Here is a 27892-nt window from a genome sequence, read left to right on the forward strand (position 1 = left end):
AAAGTTTTTAAGAACTTAGAATTTTCTCAATAGTGAAACATGTCTGCTTCTGACAACACCAATATACTTCAAGAGGATGATGGGCATCAAAGAGGCTCCTTATAGATTTTGCTAGCCATTTGGGCAAGAAATTGATCTTGCCTGGACTGCTTAATGGTATGCTGTATAACCTGGATGTGTAGGACCCACCGAAGAATGACTGCTGAAGTTGCCTGAAGAAGGTAAGATAGTTCCTTAGGGTTCCTACTTCATGAAAGAGTCTGCCAGACATCCTGCAGGACACAGAACGTGACTGACAAACTGACAATACAGGCTAAACAGTCACTCAAATTTCCTGCTTCATGGAAAAGTTTGCCAGACACTATGAGCCTCTAAGGTGAGTATAGATGCCCAATGTTACAAAAGAACTTTTGGTGACTATCCAGGCAGCAAAATATCTCTGTCAATTCTAGAGATTTTGAAGTTGTTTACTGTGCACTTCTGTTTACTTAGGTAATATTATATCCTTCTTGGGCCTTTGATGGAGTTGAAGGCAAATAGTTATAGGTGTAGCTTTCCTTAGTTATGAAAAAAGATTAAAATTGGTTAATAGAGAATCTGTTTTGGACTATGCCAGGGCAGAATATAGCAAGGGAGGAAATCCAGACAGAGATGAGAAAAGAAGGGAAAGTCAGAGAGAAGTTTTATAGCCACCCCCCCCAAAAAAGAGGTATCAAACCAATAGTAGAAATGGGTTGATTTAAGATATAAGAGGTGGCTAGGTATGCAACTAAGGAATTGAGCAAACAGTGTTGTAATTAATATAGTTTCTTTGTGATTATTTATTAAGGTTGTAGACAGCTGGGAAACCAAAGAACAGTCCCCATCTACATGAGCACCCAAATTTATGCTCACTACAAAAGGGGAAAGGTTTATGTTGAACTTGATATCTTAAAATTTACCATACCATTAGAACCACTGATTTTATGTTCATGATTTCCATTTCATAAACACAGACTTATTAATCATTAAGTATCAGGCAAAATCAGAATTACAAAAGATACACTGATGTACCAGTGTTTGAAGGAGAAACCACAGATTGACTAGTATTACTTAAATATGTTCTGAAGATGGACTCGGGATGGGGTACTTTGAAATTTTTGTCACTTTTCTCAATGTGGCCACATTGAATAAATCTGTTTTTCCTGATTTTGTGTCACTTTGGTTGTTGTGACATACAGCAGCTTATGAAGGATGTGTGGTTGAACCTGACTTGTTGGGGCACAGAGTGTGACCACAAGTCCAGTAACACAACTTTTAAAGATAATATATATTGATAAAGTTATGAATGTAGCCAAAACAAAAAGACAATAAAATTTAATGGATGTTCTTATAAAACATTAACATTTAGGAACATAAATTATATTCCCACAACATTTTTTTTTTAGTTTAAGCCATTAGGAAAGTATAGTATTATATGCAATTGAAGAATATATGGAAGCTGACAGGGATGCCACAATGAAAGACATTTCAATATTTTATTAAAGGTCCAGTGTTTGCTCCTTTTGAGTAATATTTAATCCTTTATCTCTATGAAGCCTCATGAAGTGACCCAAATGAACACCTATCTTCTTAAATATTTCTTGCAAAAGAAATGTGTAAGAGTAAGTGTACGTGACTTACAAGACACATGCTCACCTTGCCTGTGTGGAAGGCGTATATACCCAAACATGTGTCTCTCCTCATATAGAGAACAGAGTGCCACAGCTTCGGCCCAGTTATTAACAATAAGGCTGCATATCTAAACAAATGGAAATATGCCTGGAAAAAATGTCTACAAACATGGACCCAATTCCAGCATTTACATTAATTTCACATCAAAATGTATTATAATGCTATTGATTCTTGAATGTGGTTATAAGATCAAACTAAAAGAGCTATTATGATTTCATCCTGGAAATGCCATGTTTTAATTTTAAATTATTTTGCCTTTCTTTTTCATGTAAATTAATTCACATAAATCACTAGTTTTTCTGTCATGTTGATAATGGTTGTCATTTTATAATTTTCATTTAATCTTTTATAGCTGGGGCAATCAAACTTTGAAAAACTAAAACAGAACTTAAATACTGAAGAATTAAGAAGTGAAAAAATGCCATAGTCAGGAAATTCCCCTCTCTGATTTTTCTCCTGATTATTTTAGTATTTGTGATGGAAAAATGTGATCCTGAAGAAGTACATTTTAGAAAACATTTTAAGATACAAGTATAATACAAGCCTTCACATTATTATTTGAACAAGATGATCCACCCATGATGCATTATGTGCCAAGAATGATACCTGACTGAGGATATGCAGCAGTAACTGAGTCACACAGAACCTCTGTCTTCCAGAGACAGCAAGTAGAATAATTGTGTTATAAAGAAGAGCTAAGATGAAAGAAAAAGCAGAGGCAGTGGCAGTGGCAGAGGCAGTGGGTAGGAAGTTCTAAGAGAACAGAGGATTTTAGTTATAATTTGGAGAGTCAGAAACGTGCTCTCAAAGAAGTTGAACTTTGGCTTTGAATCTGTAGAATGAATCCAAGAAGTGCTTCCCTGTGAGGACAAGTTTCCACCTGGTAGACGTATAACATTACCTGTCAATCACTTTTCCTAGGGACAAAAGTATAGCAATTGTGACATCATATCTTTCCTCAAATATTGTATTAGTACAGTGAAACTGAATGTAAATAATGTATTTTATAATTATATATCATGTTTGCTTTATAATCTGTAACACTGTATGTCGATATATTAAATATAACAATTATTCCAATCTATTCATAAGGAAATGTATAAGAAACATATGAACATCAATTCCTCATGAATCTAGGTAACCTGTCTAGAATCCTTAAATATTTTCCACAGATAAAGCAGGATTGTAAGTGATGGTTGGGAACGAGTATCTACTCCATCCAATAACTATATTGTCCATATACACTTGCTTTCTAATTAAAGGCAAATCACTACAAATGATGCAAATGTGGTCTCTCCATCAGACATATGTGTTTGTGGGCATTGACGTGTAGAGTTCATGCATACAGGTTTCATGTATTAGATATGAGTATAGCTCAGTATTTGTACCACTCTCTGCAATCAAGACTGCAAGAAGGAAGAGTTGCTGAGAGTCTAGATAGTGCCACACAAGAAACAAGACATTGACTGCCAGTTCCATCTAAAGCAGTCAAGTAGGAAAAAACTACCCATTCTGCAATAACTGAGAGAATAGAAAGGTGTGCTTCAACTTGCCTTAATTTGACACAGACTTTATCCAGAATAAAGTCTCCTTGTTCTTTAAAACATTTACTTTAAAAACATTGACTTCAGAAATCTTTAAATTATAAATCATTTCATTCTTTATGGCATATGTGTACTCTCCAGCCTAGAAACACATTTCTTATGCGCTACTAAAATAGCCTCCTGCACCCTGCAGGAATAGGTTATGATAGGTTATGTCTTTCTAAGACAAAAGCCAAAGTGCTGCAATAGACACTTCCAAACATTACAAGAGAGTGCCAAGTCTCAGGGACATATGAAGAGGAGAAGGCAGAAAGACTGTAAGAAGAAGAGATTCTAGATGACTTAAATAAAACAGTGTCCAGATAAAACAGGACTGATGCACATAGGAATTAACACAGAGTGTAAAAGCATACACAATATCTGCAGAGGTTCAATGCAGACACAATTTCATAACACAGTCAAGAAAGTGCTAGTCAAGATGTAAACATTGTTTTTAAGAGAGAGAAAATCAGCTTTCTTAAAGGAGTGGCATTGTTTATATGAAGCAATTCCAGGGCAAGTCTCATACTCAGGAGTGTTGGTCAATATAAAACTGCATGTTTGTTTGGTTTGTGTATGTATGCTTTCTTGTCCTTGTTTTCTCCTCTTTCTTCTCCTCATTCTTCCTTTCTTCTTCATTTTCTTTTCTTTCTTCTTCTTCTTCTTAACCTTCTTCTACTGTTTCTGATTATTATTATCATTATTATTATTATTATTATTATGAGAGAAAAATATAAGGCAAGGTTGGTAGGGAGGAGAGACAGGATGGGAGAGAGAAAGAAGAGTATCAAGATATGTGTAATAAAATTCTCAAAGAATAAATAAAAACCTCTGTATAAACCTCTGAAAGGGTGATCATAGAAATAAATGCTGGTCTGTGCAGATAAAATTTCCAGGCATGCTGAAAATACTGACAGAAAATAAGCAGCAAATAATTCTTTAAAAAATGAAGTTAAACTTCAAAAATATAATATTAACATTAACTTGGTAATACTTATTTGATTAAGGAAAAACAAATTTACTCCGAATTTAGTCTCCTTTAGTATATAGTAAATCTCTTTCTAATTATTTCTATATAGTGAATACTTCACTATCCATCAACATATCTGCATTCACCAGCAAACAGACAGTCTAAGAATGTCTCATAAGAAGAAATCTATACCCTTCTGGAAAAATTATGCTAGATTATGCATTCACAAGTGATATGATGAATAAGAAACTTCAACTGAATTACTGCTGTGAGGATATGTAAATTTTTTCATGCCTTAATCACATTTCAATTTTAAAAAATCAATAGATTACGTGTTCTTAAAGATAATGGCATACTGAAAATATAATATAAACTACTCTTCCAGAGGTGCTTCCTTCACCAATTCCCACAGATCACTCATGGTACGTTCTGCTATACTTTAAAATTAGAAAATATTTTAGAAGTTGACTTTTCATCTCATTTCCCAACTAACACACTAGCAGATTTCAAAATAAAGTAATTGTTCTTGCTGATTGCACAGACACTTTAAAATGAGACTTTGTTGAGGAGAATGATCTACTGGATTTGAAGGGTTTTTTTTTTCCCCCTAAGGATTATCAGCAGAAAACGTGTCAAGGGGTTTGAAATGGAAACACGAGACAGTCTACATGCTTAGTCTCCTTGCTGGACACAAAGACACAACTGTCCATGAGACTGAGTATGTCTCCTTTTAAAACTGAATATTAATAAAAAATGAACCATCTAAAGTTTTACAAGACCTTTTAAAGGTCTACTTTATACACGAATGACATTTCTTTACATTTATGTTAAATGAAATAACAAGTTAAGGTCACATACTTTGGAAGTTGTGCAAAATATTTCCAGTGATGGACTCTGATGTTAGGGATAATGGGAATCTGTATTTCGAAGTGAAATGTCATTACTTCCTCAAGAAGGCTCTCACTGTAATCTCCACTACAGGAGGTTTGAACAGGGACATAAAATAAGTCAGAGCCCTTGACACAAGTCACAACCCTTAGGTAAAACTGAAACAATAATTAAAAAAGAAATAAACATCAAAAAGTGAAGTGAAACATCAAAGATGTAATATTAGCCTATAATAGGAATTTAGATTAATAAAAATAATTTTTGAATTTTCTCCTTTAGTATATAGCAAATCTCTTTCTAATTATCTCCACACAGTAAACAGGGAGAAAATACTGGGACAAGGTTGAGATGGAGAAAGGGACTTTGGGGGGAAAACAGAAACAGGGAGACAAGAGGAGACAGAGAAAGAGGAGAGAGGAGGTGAAAAGGGGGTCAGTTTCGTTCAGACTTCTTTCTGTGCTGTGAGGCAGATTATGAAAAAAGCACAGTTAGCTGGGGGAGTGCTCAGAGGATAAATCCATGGTTAGTCAGTCACTGATAATACCAACAGCTGCTGCCAATATCACATCAGTCTCAAGCTCAGTAATTTACTAATGGTGAAATAAATCCCCTCCTCTGAAATCACTTTGAAGCCGTGGTTCTGTGTGAGTGAAAGGGAAAAGCTATGCCCTTGTGTCTCCCACCATATATTAAGCATATACAAGGAACCAGAAAACTCCTAACTATCTGAGTACATCTGTGCAGTGATCTGGGTTGTGTCATCATAAATCTTGATCATAAATTTTGAACTTGTCAGGCAAATAATCGTGTACATCTTTCAGAAACAATAGGCAGTCTCTATTGTGTCTCATCATCTTGTAAAATTTAAGAATAGATCCTGTGTATAATAACTAATACCACTTTTTTAAAATACCACTTTTACTTCATTAAATCAGCAATGAATTTCTCCCCAAGCACGTCTCTGCCTATTCAGAGATTAGCTGCATAACAACATTTTGGTAATCCTAGTGTCTAAACAAATGCGAAATGCAATGTACTCCTACTTTCCTTTAGACGTGTTTTCCTTTGTTTACATTGTGAGACATTATTAGCAGGGAGAATCCACAATTTTACTGTTTATTCGTCTACCATACTCCCACATATATTTACCCTTGCTGTGTGCCTGCTGTCCTGTCTGCCTTACTCATTCTCATACTCGGAAACACGAAGGAAGCATTGGTACTTCTACCAGAGATGATCAGCCAAGACGTAGCACAACTTCAACTAAAGTTTCTCCCATTTGTTTCTGTATACTTGCTTTTTTTGGCAGTCCATGTTAGCAGTTCTTAAATGCCCAGCAGAGTAGATAGGCGATGGATAGAGTTATGTGCTCGAATAAAAAGTCAAGAAACAGTGTTCACTAGAAGATGAGTGAGGGAAGGAAAAAATACTACAGAGCTGTCGAGGTGAAGGGGCCTGAGAACCTACTGGAGAAAGGAAGGGGCTATTACAGACTTTCCTCCTTTGTTAGGAGACTAGTTCTAATGTCAAGCTCAATTCAAACCCCCTTCCGTAAACTTAAAAGTTTTCCGTAAACGTAAAAGTTGTGCAAAGAAGGGAAAGTGGCTAAAATTGGTTTTATACTGAGAAGCGCTCTCTCTCTCTCTCTCTCTCTCTCTCTCTCTCTCTCTCTCTCTCTCTCTCTCTCTCCCTCTCAGTGTGCATGGCTTCTCCTGTTTCTATTTGCAGATCCTGATTGAATGTACAAGTTCTTTTCACATGTTTATTTCAGATGGCACATATTCATATGCATTTACAGCACCTTCTGACACCCATGATGAAAAGTTGGCAGCTTCACATGCATCTGGAGTGTTAGCCCCCATCATTACACAAGTGAAAAAGTTGTAGTCAGGGATACAAAGGATGGTGAGGAGCCTGATTGTGCCTTTAAGAGGACTAAAATTATATTTGCATAATTTGTGTATTGGAGGGGTAGATTCCCAAACTTTTTTTTCCTCATTTTTTTATTAAAGATTTCCATCTCCTCCCCTCCTCTTCCCCCTTCCCTCCTCTCCCTTGCACCCATACCCCCACTCCCTTCCTCTCCAGGACAAAGAGCCATCAGGGTTCCCTTCACTATGTTAAGTCCAAGGTCCTCCCAACTCCCCCTAAGTCCAGGAAGGTAAGCAACCAAACTGACAAGGCTGACAGTGAGCCCGTCCATGCTGTAGAGTCCAAGCCCCTTGGTTTCTCAGTCCTCCTCCACCGTCAGCCACATTCAGAGAGTCTGGTTTGGTTGCCTGTTCCATCAGTCCCATTCCAACTTGGAGGTCCCAAACTTTTAAGACACAATCATTTTTATTGTTCACGATGTTAATAACATTAATAAGAATTAGAATACTTTCCTTCCATTCAAAGTTTTGTTAATAATTTAGTTTCCTCATAAATTTTGGTGAAAGTAAAGAAAAATATGTAATGAAACATTATTTTTAAAGATTTATTTTTATTCTTGTGTTTTTGTGCATGTATGTGTATGTGTGTGTGCCTGTATGTATCTGTCACAGGTGTAAAGGCGGCTGCGGAGGCCAGCAGAAAATGTGTTAGCCTTTGGAGCTAGATTGATAGGTGATTGTGAACTGCCAGGTGTAGGTGCTTGGAGAGGAATTCAGGTTTGTGGAAGAACAGCAAGCAATCTTAATTGCTGAGTAATCTATCCAACAACAAATATTATTTCTTTAGTAAAAAAGGGCAGCACATTATCTAAATTCTAGTACTATCTATTGTTCTAAATACCTTTTAAAAAGACAGCAAAATTATTCTTACGAGCACGCGTGCACGTGTGTGTGTGTGTGTGTGTGTGTGTGTGTGTGTGTGTGCTGCCTTACTTTTGGTTTAACAATGCTTTTCCATGGAGTCTGTTCTATATCACAAAGACAATAAGCTGTTTGGAATTCATTAAACCTGTAGTCTATTTTTTTTTCTGACAACGTCTAGTGACCAAGCCAATGAAATACTCTTGTACTGAGCAGGGATTGCTCAGTATTTAAATGATCTCATCAGTAATGAGACTTTTTAGTTCAATGCTAAGTCACGTTTGCTGCTCACACTTCATACTTCTTCGTTGAGTTGTTCTGACTTCTGGACAGATTAGCTCAGCTTTAGCACACAGTCAAGTACTAATTGATTCAAGAGGCAGTTTCATTGTTCTATGAAAATCATCAATTCTTGGTAACATATAAGTTGCTATAAAGAAAAGGAAGGAGATAAAGTAACTGCTGTTCATTGTACTGAGGCTATTAATTGAGAAGGACGGCAAAAAACTACAGCATGTTTAATTGCTACTTATACTAAATTATTTTACAAAATCAATATTCTTTAAAATAAAATAAACAGATTTTTGTGTGATTTCCAGGAATTCGGTTGTTGTTATTATTATTTTGTTGAAGACTCGGATCTCTTTCTGAATTTGGTAAAATGTACATTGTGGTTACATGTATCACCCTCCCATGTTAACTTTGCAAAGACTGCAGTATTACCCAACTATTCAAAAAGTAGGGAAGGAGAGTTTATAAAAGTTGACAGGCAAAAAGCTAAAAATATTTGCAAAATCCTCAGATTTTAACAATCAGTTTATGGTCATTTGTCTTTAGTCCATGTCGGCACAGGCATCAAAATCTAACTTAGAAGTGAATGTTGACTACACAAACAACCAGTTCTAAGAAAAACAACATCTATTGTAAAACTTACTACAAAGTAACAAAGGACTCTATTTTCTACTCAACTACAGAACCCTAAAAAATTGTTCACAAGGAAAATATCAAGTAACTTTCTAACTGCAAAAATATTTTTCCTTCACTCTCAGCCATGATATTCTCTCCCTAGGAACTTGCTGCTGTCTTGAAGTGCATTTTAATAACTTTACTCTTTGTACCTTTGGTACATTTTTGCCGCCCACATGGCAAAAACAGTATAGACTCAAGAGATAAATCCCTGCCCTTTAAGTGACAAATACTTCTGAACAGGTCAGTGGTAAATGTGTTATGGTTTCCTTATAAAAGGGACTGCTACAGAGTCATGAAAATCAAGAAAACATAGCTTTAATAAACATATATAAAAATCACTAAATTATGGCCACAGAATAATACGTGTTAAAAGATTCCATTTCTGCTTATTTTTTTTTTCGAGGCAGGGTTTCCCTGTAGTTTCTAGAGCCTGTCCTGGAACTAGCTGTTGTAGACCAGGCTGGCCTCGAACTCAGAGATCCGCCTGCCTCTGCCTCCCAAGTGCTGGGATTAAAGGCGTGCGCCACCACCGCCCGGCTCCATTTCTGCTTATTACAACTAAAACTCAAAGTTAAGCTAGCATCATAATTCATGAATGTTGTCAATCCTTGAAGTGAGTAATAACCAGACTACAAGAGACACTGAAGTGTATAAAAGAATTTTATGAGCTCATTGGTATGCTGTCAATTGATTGGCTACACATTACACTGAAACAGTTAATTCATATTCTTTTACTGAACTGGTTCATTCTATATTATATGCTTATAATATGCTTTCAATAGGAATTATGAAAAACTTGTTGGTTAAAAATTTTATCAGCATGCACCAGACAGGGTTATCTAGGAAGAGGGACCTTCCATTGAAAAAATTCTTCCTTTGTTTGTGGGTTAATATCCGGGTCTTCTATTTGATTCAATTGGTCGACCTCTCTGTTTTTATGCCAATACCAAGCTGTTTTCAATACTGTAGCTCTGTAATAGAGTTTGAAGTCAGGGATGGCAATGCCTCCAGAAGTTCCTTTATTGTATAAGATTGTTTTGGCTATACTGGGTTTTTTGTTTTTCCATATAAAGTTGATTATTGTTCTCTCAAGGTCTGTGAAGAATTTTCTTGGGATTTTGATGGGGATTGCATTGAATCTATAGATTTGCTTTTGGTAGAATTGCCATTTTTACTATGTTGATCTTCCCAATCCAAGAGCAAAGGAGATCCTTCCATTTTTGGTATCCTCTTCAATTTCTTTCTTCAAAGACTTAAAGTTCTTGTCAAATAGATCTTTCACTTCCTTGGTTAGAGTTACCCCAAGATATTTTATGCTATTTGTGGCTATCGTGAAAGGTGATGTTTCTCTGATTTCCCTCTCTCTTTCTTTATCCTTTGTGTATAGGAGGGCAACTGATTTTTTGGAGTTGATCTTGTATCCTGCCACATTACTAAAGGTGTTTATCAGCTGTAGGAGTTCTTTGGTAGCATTTTTGGGGTCGCTTATGTACCACAATTCTTAATTATTGTTTATTTTGATCTCTATAAATTTGAAACATATAGTAAAAAAATAGTATAAATAATTCATAATCACAGTAACAATCCATTCCCAAAATAAATGATGGTATGACAAGTTAGGATTAAACTTATTGTTTTAATGTTTTTATTTTAATTATTACTTATTTAGTTTAAAATGCTTAGAAGCCCTTCATTTTCGTTCAGAATGAGTATCATTTAATACAAAATGGTTATCTGGTTCTGCATGTTTTGATATAAAACCATGTTTTTAAAGATCTACAATCTGGAGACTGTGAGTTACTCTTGCAGCTCTTCAGAATATTGCAACTGTCTAACAAGAAGTTTCTCTTCAGACACAAAGGCACGATTGCCGTGAAGTATTTCATGTTAATCAGGAAAAAGAAAGAAGTCATTAAATATAATTTTCATCTGTCAATGAAACAGACTTTACCTAAAGCACAATAAACCTGGTAGAAAGTTGCAGATCTTTAATGCCTTTTAATGTTTTTGAGTAATTTTTTTGTTCTATCAGAGATGAGTTGCCAAACCAGCTTAAATTGCAGCTTTTTAAAGATAATAATTTACATTATGCAATTTTTATTAAAAGTATTTTGTCTCCCAAAAAGCAATTTAGGCACAGCATTTGTTCCTCTATTTAACTTGCATGAAGATGTTTGATTTGAAGCATGGGAAATAGCTCATTAAGTAAAGGTGCTTGTCTGAAGACCTGGGTTTGGTCCTCAGCAGTCACACAGTGGAGGGAGAAACTTCCAATGTGTGAAGAAGCATGCTAACACACACACACACACACACACACACACACACACACACACACACACACTTTATGTAAAAAATAAAGTAGTTTTTAAAGATTTTATTTTGTTGTCATAGAAGAGTACTTTCCTGTTTATCTTTATAAGGAGAAACTTCATTAGATATAAACAAACTACTAGTTCCTAATAGATGTGCATGGTAAGGCCTCTTAGAAGTATCATCCCTTTCACAATCAGAACTGACACTCTCATCTGCCTTTGACGCAGACGTGGCACACAGCCTTGTTAATCTGACCCATGAAAATTAATGCAATATGTATGTGTCCAGCATAATTGTTAGCAGTAGTGTTTTAGTAAGGTTTAATTTAGACTTCACTGTAGTATCTCATCACAAGTCTGATATTATTTTTAATCATATGCTCAGACGGAGAAGCAGGGCAAAGGAGTACACTCAGAACGAGGTTATGACCTTAAGTGTTAATGAAATGCAACGGTTTTGTGAGGAGCCAGAAGCACAACACGAATATGACAATCGTCCCAGCAGAAGGATGCACAATGCAAAGGGTCATAATCATAACCACACGCTGTGTGGAAAGCACGCTTGGATTCACATTTCGAGGCGATGCAAGGACTGCCCTTTATGTTACAAGCAGACATTATTTAATAGGAAGCTATACAGCTATATATCATTAATAAAAGTTAGAAGCATTAATTCATGGCTAGCAGACAACACATGGCATAAATGAAACGAGCCAGGTAGATCCAAGAAAACAGATTGGTTTTATTCCTATAGTTCATCAAATTTTTGTCATATTTTGTATTTTCAGTTTCTTCCTGTGCACATTGTAAATTAGTTCATCAACTCAAAAAATCCAATCCAAGTCTCACGGAAAGCAAAAGAAAATGGGTTTCAAAGAATGCAACAGTCAATGGTGTACGGAAATGCACAATCAAAGTTATTTTTCTTCATATCATACAAATCATCCACCTTTCATTGTTTTCCTTTTTATTACACAATAATGTATTATTCTATTCATGTTTAAAACAAATTCTTCACTTGATGGAAATTTTATATCTTTTCCAGTATCTCTAATGATAAATGCTCCAATAAAGATTTATATAAAATATTTTTCATAAATAAATATTATTATTTTTATTAGGTTAATATTAAGTGGTAGAATGGAAATGTTAGGTGATAAGCATGTGTTTAAGATAATCTTATTTCAGTATAAATAATTCAGTGTAAGAATAAAAACAAAATCACATAACCAACTGATAGACACAGGAAAGCAACTGATAAAGTTCAGCTTCCTTCACCATAAAATTTCCGAAGAAAATCATAACAAAATGAACATATATCAGGCTAATGAAGTATGTATATGATAAAATTATAGCTTATATTTGTGGAAAACTGAGAGGATTTCTTTTATATTTTTACTTTTTATAGATATTTATTAAGGGATTTGGCTCAGGTTTAAATAACTTGATTGGGTTTTATGACAGTTTTACGCATTTCAACACCCAATCTGTGTATACTCTCCTAAGAGTTTATATACTGAGTATATAAGTACTAAATTAGCATATCTTTGAATTGTATTATATTAGAATGTTTTATTTTTAAAATCACATGTGTTTAATTCCACCACTCAGGAGGCAGAAACAGGAAGATTTTTGTGAGTTCAATGCCCCTCTGGTCTACAGAACAAAATCTAAGACAGTCAATGATACACAGAGAAATCCTGCCACAAAGAAAGAAAGAAAGAAAGAAAGAAAGAAAGAAAGAAAGAAAGAAAGAAAGAAAGAAAGAAAGAAAGAGAAAATGCTTCATGAGATGCCAAATGGAGTTTTGTGAAAATATAATTAAATGAATTTGAGATTAGGACAGAATTCCTAACAATTTCTTAAATGCTTTATTATATCAAAGAAACTGGAAGAGTGTTAGTTAAAAGAGCATAACAGATATTTAGCCTTCACAATTAGCCTTGTTAGGAGAGAGAGAGCCTCATAATTATGGGGTCAAGATTATGCCTTGAAGTCTGAGATAGCACTTCATATCAGAGACATTAAATATAAGTGGTCTTAATAAGAGACAGGGACTTAATACCCAAACCATGAAGAGGAACCTTATTGAGAGTAATAGCTTAAAATACGAATAAGTGAGGCAAGCACTACAGAACACCTGATGGTAAAATCTGCATAAGAAAGAATGTTCAGAGATATGATGTCCAGGCCAACAAGACAAGGGAACTGATGGGAGTATAATTAAATTTCTTTTAGCTCTAAGGCAGACGGGCTTGGTTTGATACACCTCACTTCCCATTGAGAACTATGCTCTCTGGCTTTCATAGCTGGAGCCTAAGAGGTACAGAGAGGCCTGGCCTGATTTCTGAGATTAGCAACAGCTAAAGCCTCTTTGATCTAACAGACCTCTGATACACTTCACTCTCTCTCTACCATATTTTTATGCAACGTGACAATTATAAAATCAGAGCTGGGAAAAACTGAACAAGCTATCTTACAGTATTAATATTCAGCAAAGACTAATTCCTTATGTAAAAATAGAAACATAATTTGTACACAATTTTGCCTTCATCTTTTATAAACCATTAGATTATAGTTTCACCAAAATGTTTTAAAATAGGTCTCACCATGTCTAACAAGTAAATAGTTTACTTGCATTCCAGATTTACAATCCTACATAGTCAGGGTCACTTTTTAAAAATCATTTTATTTCTTTTATCTATTTATTGTAAGCAAAAAAAGGGAAAAAAATCCTGGGAGAGAAAACACTAAGATATAATGATGGTAAGTGTGGAGAACGATTCCAGTCTGCTACTTTTTCTTCATGTGCTCTGATTTTAATTGAGCATGCCCGGCCCCAGCAGCTTACATTAGAAATTGAGCATGCTCAGAGAAGCCAAAGACTCCAAAGTGCATTTCCTTAGGAATATGGAGAGGAATAAAATCTGAATATCTCATTTTCAAGGGAGAGCCTTGCCTTCATGCTGACTCCCTGTTCTAATCCTTTGCCCTTGCTTTTTTTTTTTTTTTTTTTTTTTTTTTTTTTTTTTTTTTTTTTTTTTTTTTTTCTGGCATCGAACTTACAAACATCCAGAGTCACATAGCTCAGCCATGGAATGACTGTGACACAGCAAACTGCTGCAGCTCTACCTAAGAGCTAGGAGACACAAAATACTGTAAAAGCTTTTCCTGTGATAAAACGATAGTTGATATTTCTAGGTTTTATTACAACACAATGAAAATATGATTAACGTTATCTATGCCTATCCTATGAGATGGCCCTAGGATGCAGAAACTATGTTAGATTTGCAGCAGATTCTGTCCACACCTAGTTTCTACTGACATTTGAGGAGTAATTTAAATAAGACAACCAGCAGGAAAACTAAGAGGTTTTTCTGGGTTTCTCAGACATTTCTGAGTTTTCTCACTCCCAGCATGCCTTTTAGTGATTAAGCTAAATAATACAAGTAGTTGAGCATGGGAGCTGCAGAACGGTGAAGACAGAAACAGCATAATGAATGCACAACACATGTTCATACAACATTGCGACCCCCATGTTTACCAAATGAATCCCATGTAATCCTCCTAAACATACCCCATTACTGAGCTTCTACTAATGCTAAATTGCCTACATCTCCCAACTTTCTTCATCTGTTCTTCCCACTTATGTCAAAGCCTCATCAATTAGTCTCCCAGACTTCATAGATTCTGACTTCCTTCAGTCAGTCTTGAACTCTGCTCCTGGGGCTGCCCTGTCCTCACAAGGAAGCAGTCCCAGAGAAACTGAGGCCTATATTTTGTTCTTGGCTTAGTCTCTCCCCAGGAAATAATATCACAGAATTTTCTCATGCTGGCCCTCTGACTGTATCTAGTACCTGCACTGCTTCCCTTTTTAGGTGAATAATATTCAGTTGTCTTGATAGTATAAGATACACAGCGTTATGTGTAGAACAATATGAGAGAAGTTGAGATGTACAGTCTTATAGAAAGGCAAGACCCTTGACTCAAAGCAGAGAGCTGATCTTTAGAGGTGGTTTAAGGGCTCTGTGGCAAAGCTAACTTTCCTGTGCCATGGACAAGTTTTCAAGGATCACTAACCTAGACTGGTTTTGTCTTTGGATGATTACTGTATTCTAGTAAGCATTGCTGTGTTTACACAGACTGATAATCAGCTTTAAAGTTTAAAAGAAAGACATGTGTGAACCACTGCTGTGTCTGACTTTACAGTTTCTTACATTTGTTCCAATGATGAACTGGGCAATCTTATTCTTCCCCATACCTGGAAACTGAATTGCTACTGCTTGTTTACAGGGGCCTTGTAGGTGAGCTTGCTTTCTGGAGTTTTCCCCAACAACCAAAGGATTTCCATTTTTTTTATTTTTTTATTTTAATACACTTTAATTAAAAGATAATTATAACACATTCTTCAATCACTTTCCTTGTACAGCCTTCCCATTTCATATCTCCCACAGGCACACAACACACACACACGCACACACACACACACACACACACACACACACACACATACTGGTCCATTTTAGGTGTTTCTGGATATGGTCTCAAGGCTAAGCACATTATATTAGGAAATTTTAGTTATCACCATTAATTTATCCTTTTCTTTTTCCCTACTGAATTGCTTCTAGCTATAGGCATAGAATGTAATTATGATTTGATTAAGACCCCAAGCCATAACCAAGAGAGCTTACACTACTTAATTAACATAGAAGACACTTACTAATGAGTAGAGAAAACATTAAATATGGATGGGTTAAAATCTGACTGAAAAAGTCACTAGAGAACTGTTCTTCCAATGCTCTGCTGCCTCTGCATTACAGGGATGGAACACACAAGGAAGCTGTCCTTTTACGTGCTGACTTTCAGATCCACTTTGACTCCTCATTGCCTCTGAAAACAACCGTTCTACTTAAATATGTTTTTATTCCACGGTGATTCCATAGAAGATCCTGCTTCTCTGACTCTGATAGGAGAAACTTAAACCACACCAACAAGGCCAACTCCAAAGGACTCCATGCAAGTGGTTTCTGGTTCCTGTGGCTGAGAAACCTGTGAAAAGAACAGCATGCTAACTGCTCTTAGAAGGGTTGTTAACCAATTCCATCTCAAAGCCTGTACCAGGTTTTAAAAAACAGGAATGTATTTGAGAATCTATAAAAATTTGTGTGCTAAATTTCTTTTTTAACTTTTGAAATCATAATTATATCATTTCTCCTTTCCTTTTCTTCCCCATATACTCTCCATGTTCTCTTTCAAAGTCATGCTCTCCTTTACATTGATTGTTATTACAGATGTATATGTATGTATGTATGTATATATATATATATACACACATATGTATTCCTAAATATAGCCTTCTCAGTCTGCATAATGGCACTTGTATGTTGTTTTCATGGATGATGACTTCATTTTGGATAAACAGTCTCAGTCACTGTGCTCTTCACTGAAGAATACAATTTCTCTAATTCTCAATATTTCTTAGTTGTATATAGATCTATATGTAGGGTTGAGGCCTCCTGAGCTTTCCCCTATTCATTTAGAAATGCCTACTGGTATCATCCTTGGTCAGCTTACAGTAAAGCAGTTACAAAAGATGAGATTATTGTAATAAACCAAAACCAATGAAAATGCAGACTGGTAGAGCCCAGTCCCATCAGATTTCTATTTTTATAATAAAATTCCAATATAATCAACTTAGAAAGTAAAGGGGAGTATTTGGGCTTACGCTTTTATAGATTCCAGTTGGCGAGGGACTGATAAGTCACTAGGTTTTGAGCTAGAGTGAGGGTACATATCATGATAGGAAAGTGGTGGAGAAATATTGATCTAGAGAAGAGAAGATAAATATAAAGTACTAGGGCCCTGTAGTTCCCTCTGATGGCATGCCTCCAATTCCCGAAATACATTCCTCTGCTTGAATACATGACATGTCCTACTACCTTTCAGTAGCATCTTTCCTAGGACTAAACCTTTCACTTGTAGATGTGTGGGGGATAATTGATATTCAAAGTATCGAAATACATAAAATTTTTTATTTCACATAAAAAACATTTAGATAGATACATGGATAGTCAATAAAAGTTACTTGTCAGTGTATAGCATTCTTACATCCCAACAAGTAAGCTTTCTGGCTGTTTAAAAGTTGAGCTTCCTGATCTGAGTGTAGCAAAATGGCAAGGCATTGACTCTCCTGCTTTTCATCATTCTGTTTGGCCATAGCTAATGAAATGGATCTTTTCTCTGATGAGAGAACCTCATCTTTCCCTCCAGGGTCATAGTTTTGCATTCTGTTGCTATGATAAAATTCCCTGACAAAAGAAACTAAAGAGAAAAGGGGGTCATTTGGTTCACAGCTCCAGCTTATATTCCATCATTTGGTAGGGCAGTAAAGTGAAGCAACAATCCCATTACATCCACGGTCAAAGCTAAGAAGATGTTATACATGCACTGCTCAAATTCCCTGTCCAAGAAAAGGTGCCACTCATAGTGCGCAGGTCTTCCCTACTCAATTAATGTATTGACCATAATCTTGCCATAAAATGACAACAAATCGATTTAATCTGTGTAGTTTCTCAGTGAGACTCTCAAAACAGGTGATTCCAAAGTGCGGTGGTAGTCAGTTAAAGGTAACCATCACAATCAACCTGCACAAAACTATGAGACTTATTTGTTACACATGCAGATACCTAAGATATCTTTGCAGTCCATTGGGAAACTCATGACTGAACTTCAAGATTATATGATACAATGTGCTTTGCTGAAGAACAGAACCAAATGCCCTGAGGTTCTTTTTATTTACTTTCGAAAGCCTTCCATTTCCCACACCTGTGTATGTCCTTACCATCTGTGACTATCAAAGTCTTCCAATGAACAATTAGCAAGCCAGTAGCTGTTCCCAACTCCAAAGCTAAACATGTCGTCAGATATAATATCAAACAAACACAAAGCAGAGGTTCCTGTATTTTCTGTGGCCCCCTTTGGTAAACACTTTGGTTTATGTCTATATTTTATTCTCTAACTAACAAAATCCCATGTAGTTTTATGTCCATTGTGGAATATAGGACTTGAATAAATATGAATCTATATTTCTGGGCCATGGCCACTCATATTTAGGACCTGAATAAGCTATCTCTCATTTCCTTTGCTGTGATAACTGTGGTTTTGTTGTGACATAGGCATAAAGTTAGTCTAAAAGTCATGAATAACTTTAGTTATTAGGACCTCAAACTTTCTAATCATTAGTAGATTCGATTTCTACAAATGTGCAACAGAATAGTTCAAATAATGAAAAAACAGAAAGGTTGCTAAGACTGGATTTTTCGTTGTGTGTATTTTTTAATTGGAGTTTTGTTTTAACCATTGTATATAAAACAGGATTCTCTAAAAAATTATAAAGTACTCAAAAACATTTGCTATAAAAGATTATTGGATTATTATACATAATAGAGTTGATTATATTTAAAATGCCAATGACACATTTAATAACATGTGGGTAATAACTCATATAATCTAAGATAATCTAACAGAACATCATTTTACTCAGTGAGTCAAAAAGGTAAATGCTTTACCTCATTTTATTCTGAGGCCAGCACCCTATGGTATATTAACATTAACAGAAGACATACTACAGAGAGATTCATGAAATGATAAATAATTGATTAACGTAGCAGAAATCAAGCCTTTTAAAAATGTGAGTCTAATTACTCTAATGCTGTGAATCATGATCGCTCTTTCCTGGAAGGTGGGTGATAAGGGAAGGGATCATTGATTAAATTAAACACATGAAATATGTAATTAGGCAGAGGTAAGCAACACTACATGAGTATGGAGGGACCTTGCAATGGTGTGATGCAAATTTGAACCACATCTACATTTTTTCCTTTACATGGGGATTTATACACCAATAATTTTAGCAAGTTGCCATTTTAGTTTAATATATATATATATATATATATATATATATATAGTTACCTTTCACGTTATGTAAGACTATAAAATATTAACATAAAGCCCTGAAATAGGAATGTATCATAATTTCTAAAGGAGAGAATTATTACATATTTGACAAACTGCATCACAATTTACCTAAGCTGCCATAGCTGGACAAAAGATATTTAGTTAACAGCAGAGATAAAAAACTAAATATAATATCACCTTTTATATAAAATGTAATTCTCTTTATTTCAAAGAAGCTCAGATACCTCACAAAACATTCAAAATTGGTGATATTAAATGCTAAGTTCTTGGAAAACAAAAAATAGATACATATTCCAAAATCACAAAATAATATACTCCTTTTAAGAAAATAAATGTCATTCTTAATGTCCATGAAGTGTCAAAGAAGAAAGGAAAGCAAAATGGATAATGGACCATAGAATTTTTTCTTTGACCTATAAAACAAGGACTCTTCAAAATCCAAAAACATTCAGCCACATAACCATTTCAGAAAATGTTCTTTCATGATATTATTTAATGCAACAGAAATAATTTTTTACACTAAATATATAAAACATCAAATAGAATTTAAGTTTCTTATTGAAATATTGGTTAGATGAAGAAATTGAAATACAATATACATTTTTAAAAATAAAATCTCTGCAGGAAATCACTTCACATTTTTTAAAAGTTCATAATAAAAGACTCTTTTAAAGCAAAAGTCAGTATTGATAGACTAGTGTATTGTTTAAAATGTATTGAGTCATGAAAATTCTCAGTTAAATATCTCAAGTTTCCATTTCTTTTCATGAACAATTAAGTTACTGAGGAAGTATAAATAGCTATTCAGGGTCTGTTTCCACAGCACCTTCAGTTCTGTTATGTTCTCTTTTTTATTATTTTTCATTAGTATCAGTCTTTGTCAACTTGACAGGATCTAGAACCACATAGGCTGTAAGTTTCTGCACATATCTAAGAAGAATTGTCTGTGTAAACAAAATAGGACATATCACAAATGTAGATATTACCATCCCAAGGACTTGGGTCCTGAACTAAATGAAAAGGAGGAAACAGCACACGTATCAACATTCATCTCTCTCGGCTTCTTGACTGGAAATGGAATTGTGATCTTACACTTCAGATGCCATGGCTCCTAACCCTGATGGATTTACCATCCAACTGTGAGCCAGAACAAACCCTTCATTTCTTCAGGTGTTTGGTGAGATATTTTATTGTAACCAAGAGAAGCAACTAATAGAGAACCTACTGGGGATTGCAATGTTTTGCAGGATGGATGTTTATCATAATAAAATTATCCAAAGCTCATACTGAATTCTAAGATTTACAATATCAGATGTGTCAATTATTTTACTGGGATAAATTATGCAAATATTTGTCATAAAAGGGAATGGTACATAGACCAGTTAAATTACAGGTCAAGGACCACAAGATATAGTTTGCCAGCACAGAACCTAAACAAGATTAAGATTAAACTGCATTGCATTACTGTTATTTAAAATACTACTTTTAAATTGTAAATATATCTTTTCCCCATTTCTCTTCTTCCCTTCCTCTCTTTCAAATGTGTGGCCTCTTTATATTCATTATTGTTACATACATATGTGTGTGTTTCTAAATATATAAAATCAACCTGCTCAGTATAGTGTATGTTTTCATTCATTACATTGCCGAGTACCTAAAAGAATTTATATGAATTACAACTTGGTCAATATTTGTAACTGCGACATTATGGAAGAATAACAGAAAACACAAAATCCATATCTTCAAATTTTGAGTATAGAAAAAACATTTCTAATTAAACATGATATATTTCCCAATGTGCAACTAATAATTGATTAAACAAAATGTGATTTATTTCAAATTAAACACATATCATGATATTAATATAAATTATTTATTTTTGTATATTTCAATATTTTATCTTTTTAAATACTAAACCTTATCTAATAATATTTGATTGATGAGTAAATTGATGCAATAAAACACATACTTCAACACAGTGTCTGAAATTTGTTAATAATTTAATAAATAATTACATTTACAAAGCAAGTAACTTAGGGCTCAATATCTCTTCATTGTAGGATGTGGTGGTATTTTGTTTTTGCTTTAACAAATAAAGCTTGCCTGAAGATCAGAGTGCAAAGCTAGCCACACTTGCTAGTCATAGAGACCAGGCACTGATTTCACACAGCTTTTTTCTCAGCATTTGGTAGATATAGGCAGATGGACCTCTGTGAGTTCAAGACCACATGGGTGACACAAGATTGAATTTGTCTAAAAGAGAAACCGAGCCAAGAAAACGTGGTTTACAACTTTAATCCCAGCACTAGGGAGGTGGAGACAGGAATTGATAAAACTAAAAGAAAGAGGACTAAAAAGGCAAGATGAGACAGGAGTTCAGGATTCACGTTGAGTTTTGTAGAGATAGCATACAGTTTGAGGACTTGTAAAGACAGGATATCCCATTCGGTCTGAGAATTTCATAGAGGTCAGAACTAGTAGTTGACTGTTCAATTTCTCCAATCTGTCAGCTCTCACCGCCAATATCTGACTCTGAGTTTGTTTGTTTGTTTTTAATTACGACCAATTAGATTCGTGCTACAATAGGATATTAGTTTAACCAAAATAAGACTAGTTGCAAAAGAAATGCATCTTTTTATTTCTACCATTCCTCAATTACAACACAGTTGTTCATTTAAAAAGAGGAGAAAAAGAGCTTATGCTGAGAGCCACAGGCTCACATGGTGGAAGGGCACTTAATCATTCCACTTACAGAACATAGATGAAGATGGTATTCAAATTTTCACCAACATTTAAACACTTGCAAACTCTCCATAAATCTTTGAACCGGTGTTTTAAGCTAAGTGAGCAATTTAAAACTTTGTCAAGTTGGTATGAATGTTATTTGTGATTATTATTGTGATTTCAGAATTATTTAAATCTTATTCAAAATGTTGTTTCAGTTTTATGGTCCATAAAAACATTTTTTAATTTGACATGTGCAAATTAATAACAAAATTAAGAACTTCTATGAGAATTATTTGCATATATTAACTAATTTGTTGTGTTGCTTATTTTAGAGAAAAATATTCAAAATGAATTATTGCCTCAGTATTTTCACAAAACTTAATAGATTTTAATGAGAGATATGATATGCTACATTATACATAACATCCCTAGGAAAGTGTTAGAATTCTCTGACTGCAGCAATGCTCCTTCAAACTTACAGCACTGTCATGATTTCCATACTGCAATCTTCAGTTCAACTTCAAGCAAGAAAGACTATCTTAAACAATTGTAAATTTCCAAAATTAGAAATTAAATACAGATTCACCCCTAACAGATTAAATATAGAAACTTATAAATTAAAGCTACTTAAAATAAAAAAGAATGCACTTTTCAGTTAAATTATAAAAAGACATAATTTTAGAATATATAAAAATATTATTTTCCATAATATTTCAAAGGAAGATCATGTTCTACAATTATTGGTCTGTTACACAGTTATAAGTGTGTAAACATTTCAAAATTTACTTCTATGTATATAAAGAAAGTAGAGATCAAGTTTCGTTGAAATACTTTGTGATGTGTTTATTGAGGATCATTGGAAATATTAAGTTAGAATCATTACGTTGGTTATCTTGTTACGAGCAAAACGAAGCACAACTGCAGGAAAATTTGATTAAATCCCTCATCTGGACTTAATTCTATATAATAAGCTTGTTTGGATAAATGAGATTAGCCATTAATAAGGAAGTCAAAGGAACTACTAGATGAAAATACATTGTAAAAATTATTAAGATAAATTACAATGATTAGTTTCTAAGAAACATAAGCTATTTAATTTTTAAAATTATTTAGCAACTATTGATAAGCTTTGGCTTAATGCTGTGTTGTTTGCTTTTGTTTTATCTAATACTGACACTATAAAACCTATTCTTCAGAAGATGATATTATTCCTAAACCCAAGGAAACAGCAGTCCTTTCTAGATGAAATAAGTGAATTCTAGTGTCAGAATTCATCTCTCATTTACATGCATGTCAGTAATTAAAAAACATCCTGTGTGTGTGTTAGTTTTGAATCATATGGCATCTAAGAACAAGGGGAGAGCTGGCAAATATCATCTCAAAATTTTATTATACTGTTAAAACATGCTCCCAGACAATGCTTGCAAAACATAATTTCTATTTGAAATGGTGTGATTTATATGTCCAGGGTAATAAAACATCAAGAAGAATGTTTCACTAAACTTATTTATGCTTCAACAACAGAGTTACAAATATGATTTAATGTTAACCTGATACACTGGGGAAGGAAGATGTGCAATCAGTATGCCAGAAATTCATGTCATTTGAATGCATATCAGAGAATACATCCTAGCGCAGAAATTCATACTTGCACTGCATAAGTGCACACCTTCAACTAACATTAGTGTTTTAAAGTTAAATATGTATAATTTCACATACAAAATATTCTGTACTTTCTAAAGCTAAAATTTATTAGGCTGCAACACTGCTCAGTTGATAATCTAATATAATCTACTTGAACAGAATGTATCACACACACCATTTTTACTCTTTGTTACTGTAGACAGAAAATATTGTAGAAATATTGTAGGAGTAGACAGTTGCTGAAAATTTTTTAAGTAGAAATGTATTTGGAATTGTTATTCAAAAGACAGCATTGGCCTTAAGAGTTGGTTAATTAGTTAGACCACAAGGTGCTCTTCCAGAATACCTGGTTGTATTCCCAGCACCTACCTGGTGGCTCACAAATATGTGTAACTCCAGTAACAAGGGATCTGCAATCCTCTTCTGTTATCCATGAGTACTAGATATGCTAGTACTACATCCATAATGAATAGACATACATGTAGGCGAAACACTCATACACAGAAAAAAATTAATGATTTAAAGGGGTTTTAGGAAACATCATTGTCTAAACACACTAAGGAGAGTGCATCCCTGTACCATGTCAGGAACACATGCTAGCTTGCATGATTGTTAATTTTAAATTTTTATATTTCTTTTTTTTTTTTTTGTTTTTCGAGACAGGGTTTCTCTGCAGCTTTTTTTAGAGCCTGTCCTGGAACTAGCTCTTGTAGACCAGGCTGGCCTCGAACTCACAGAGATCCGCCTGCCTCTGCCTCCCGAGTGCTAGGATTAAAGGCGTGCGCCACCACCGCCCGGCTTAAATTTTTATATTTCTGAAAAAGAACTCTTCCTATAGAAGAAGTATGGAAGAAAACAGCATGTTTGTATTTTCCTCTGTGGTCAAGATTGGGCTGGTATGCGTTAGAGAATTAGAGAATGTGGAGGAATACAGGCAATCACAAAGGTAAACTAAATATCAACACAAAAACAGAAAAGCCATTAGAATTAACTCAGGAAAACTCTGTGGTTTTCCTCATTATTATCAGGAAGAATCCTTAGGTTAAAAATCTACAACCATAGGGTAACTTCTTGTATCAAACAATAAATTTCAAAAGTAAGAAGGCATCTATAGTGAATTCTACTTTTTCTTAGTAGAGATATTTCATGCTCTGTTATTACCAATTCAAACACATAAACAAGTGTCTTTATATTTTACATACAAATCTATGGGATGTATTTTAACAATTCACTTGTCAATATAGAGAGGTGACAAAAAGCTAAATAGGGACAATGGTTGGGACAGGGATTGCTTCTGGAGCATGTACAGAAGAAAAATTATATTGAGATAATCAGACCATCCTATAAAATAAAAAAAAAAGACTATTCCAGCAGAGAAGTCTGCTGCCCAAAGAGAGTTGCCAGCTGCTCAAATAGTTTTAGGATTACAGATTGTGAATTATTCTTATTTTAGCTGTATATTCAAGATGGTATCACATCATTTTTTCACCTTTGAAAGATTATTTTAAAATATTTGCTTCTTACCTTTGATTCTTGAACTTTCTTGACTTTTTTCCTGCTGAAATGAAAACAAAAGTATGTCAGAATCTTTAAGAATGTTTTTGACACTTTGACACAAGAGAATATGAACCAAATGTTTTTATACATATACCTCAAAACACAGTTTTAGAAATTATCTATCAAAGTAATAATAATTCTTTATGTGCATGTTTCTCTAAGGGGCCCATACATTCTACAGATAAATAAATAGCTAGTGAATAATACTTACTCATGCCTCTCCAATTCTTATTTAATCTCGATATATACCTAATAATGTTTTCATAATTTGATTTCAGCTAAAAAACTAATCATAAAGTGTTGGCAATGGTAAATATTTAAGAATAAATCTAGAGAAACCTCTTACTAAAATGGTATAAAAACCTGTTCAACTATCTTTAGTTTAACTTAAATTAGAATTGGTCATACTTTAGTATTAATGTTGACAATTCTTTTCTATTAAACCAGCACTCGGGAGGCAGAGGCAGGCGGATCTCTGAGTTCGAGGCCAGCCTGGTCTACAAGAGCTAGCTCCAGGACAGGCTCTAGGAACTACAGGGAAACCCTGTCTCAAAAAACCAAAAAAAAAAAAAAAAACCTGCTCCAGTCAAACCTATCCATCAACTTGGCATCCTCTTTATTAATTAGCAAATAACCTGAAAAATTGAGCTCATTCAAGTTTTAAATTAGATATTGTGTAATCTGTAACTTCTCAATTAAGATTCAAACAGAATTTATTGTCTTTAAATTTTCAGGGTCACATCTAAAAATTTTAAAACATATCTCTAATAAAATAACAAATATATTATATATAGGGAGATATCTTTGTATATGTATATATATATATATATAGAGAGAGAGAGAGACAGAGACAGAGACAGAGAGAGAGACAGAGACAGAGACAGAGAGAGACAGAGACAGAGACAGAGAAATATATGAATGCCAGTCAAATTTTGCTCCAATAAAAAGGAACATATTAGAGCAAACATTAATACAAAATCTCAAACTCAAGATAATCTCTGTCAACAAATTAGATACCCACACATACATATGTTATGTTCTGGAACATATATATTTATGTATAACATATGTATGTGTGGTAGTTTGAAATATGTATAATATTATGTATTTATATGTATGTGTGGTAGTTGGAAAATGTATGGTTCTCACAGACTATTTGTTTGAATGCTTGTCCTATAGAGAATAGCAATGTTAGGAGTTGTGGCCTTATGAGTTAGGTGTGGCCCTGTTGGAAAGAGTTTATCACTCTGGAGGTGGGTGTTAAGACTCTATATGATCAAACTAAGCTCAGTGTTACAGTTGCTTCCGATGCCTGCCCATCAAGATGTAGAACTCTCTGCTCCTTCTCCAGCACTGCCGTGAAGATACTGGATTAAATCTCTAAAGCTGCAAGCCACCCCTAATTAAATGTTTTCTATTTAAGAGTTGCCACGTCCATGGGGTTTCTTCACAGAAATAGGAATCCTAAGAAAATATATTATAATATTTATGATAAAATAACTGATAATAAAAATAATTTAAAAAATACAAAGTAGATTATATTTTGATATAAATATACTTTATTTATAAATAGTTGACTTAATGCCGTGAATTTGAAAGATGATTATAAGTTAAACTTCATGTAAGTCTTTATACTTATGTAGTTTTATCATTATATAGCCATTTCACATGTGGATGGTTTTATAAACATAATTTTATACAAGACTGTCATGTACATTGAGCATAGTCAACCAAATTTCTCCTCATCTTCCCTCCTGTTATTCCCATGGCTTCTCCAGTACAGTCTTGCTTCTAGCTTTATTTACTATAAATAAATCATTTCATGTATCTATATAAAATATTGAATCCAACACTGTAAGAAAACAAGTAGTATTTGTGTTTCTGTAACTGCCTCATTACACTTAGTATTATGCTATGCCGTTGCATCCATTCTCCTGCAAAAAACATAATTATGTTTTTCCTTATGACTCTAAAATCTATTGTATATGTACACTACATTTCTTTATCAGTTTATTTTAATGCATTGTACATTTAGGCAGTTATCATATATTTGGGATTTTAAAAATTTGTAGTAAACATGTATATACAAGTATCTCTGTGATATTCTTAATTAATATTCTGGGTACATATACCCAAACAATGTGTTTGATGTGGTAGTTATATTTTTCATTTTTCTGCTATCTTTATACACTTTTGTGTTGTATCTAAACTAATTTTAATTCCAACTAGCCACATGCAGAGTTTCTGTTTTCCCTGTTTAGCACCAACATTTATTTTTTTTTACTTAATGGACAGCCATTCTGAGTAGTATAAGTCAAAATTTGAAAGTAATTTTAATTTAAAATTCTCTGATTATCAAAAATATTGAATATTTTTTCACATTGATTATTGCTATTTCATATTTTGAAAACAGAATGTTAATTTTATTAACTCATTTACTGATTGAAATATTTAAAATGTGTTTCTTGACTTTTGACTTTTATAGCTCTATTTTATATGTGTGTTTATGTATACATATATATATTTATATTTATACTAGCTATGAACCTCATATGATATACAGCAGGCAAAGTTTTGTTTTTCCATTCCAGTCTGTTTCTGTCTTTGGGATAATTCCTTTTCCTCTGCAGAAATTTTCTTTTCATATGATCCCATTAGTACTTGAGGTTATGTCCCAGGATATTGGAACCATACCCAGAAAACTCCTGCTTCTTATACATCCTCATGTGTTCTTGGTTTTCCTCTAGATTTTAAAAATCT

The 27892-nt window shown here is 34.1% G+C and overlaps 1 protein-coding gene across 3 annotated transcripts in view; it reads right to left on the minus strand.

Annotated features, from left to right (window-relative positions):
- The window catches only part of Fstl5 (follistatin like 5), a 393360-nt gene that overhangs the window by 320556 nt on the left and 44912 nt on the right, over positions 1-27892 (minus strand). For 2 of the 3 annotated variants that reach the window (XM_038348044.1, XM_038348043.1), the window contains exon 2: positions 25100-25130. In XM_038348044.1, coding sequence (XP_038203972.1) covers positions 25100-25130 — 31 coding nt within the window. Of the gene's footprint in view, positions 1-25099; positions 25134-27892 lie in introns of all 3 variants that reach the window. The other variant, XM_038348042.1, reaches the window with a different exon arrangement.

This window comes from Arvicola amphibius, chromosome 11 (genome assembly GCF_903992535.2).
Source record: "Arvicola amphibius chromosome 11, mArvAmp1.2, whole genome shotgun sequence".
In the NCBI taxonomy this organism is placed as follows: domain Eukaryota; kingdom Metazoa; phylum Chordata; class Mammalia; order Rodentia; family Cricetidae; genus Arvicola; species Arvicola amphibius.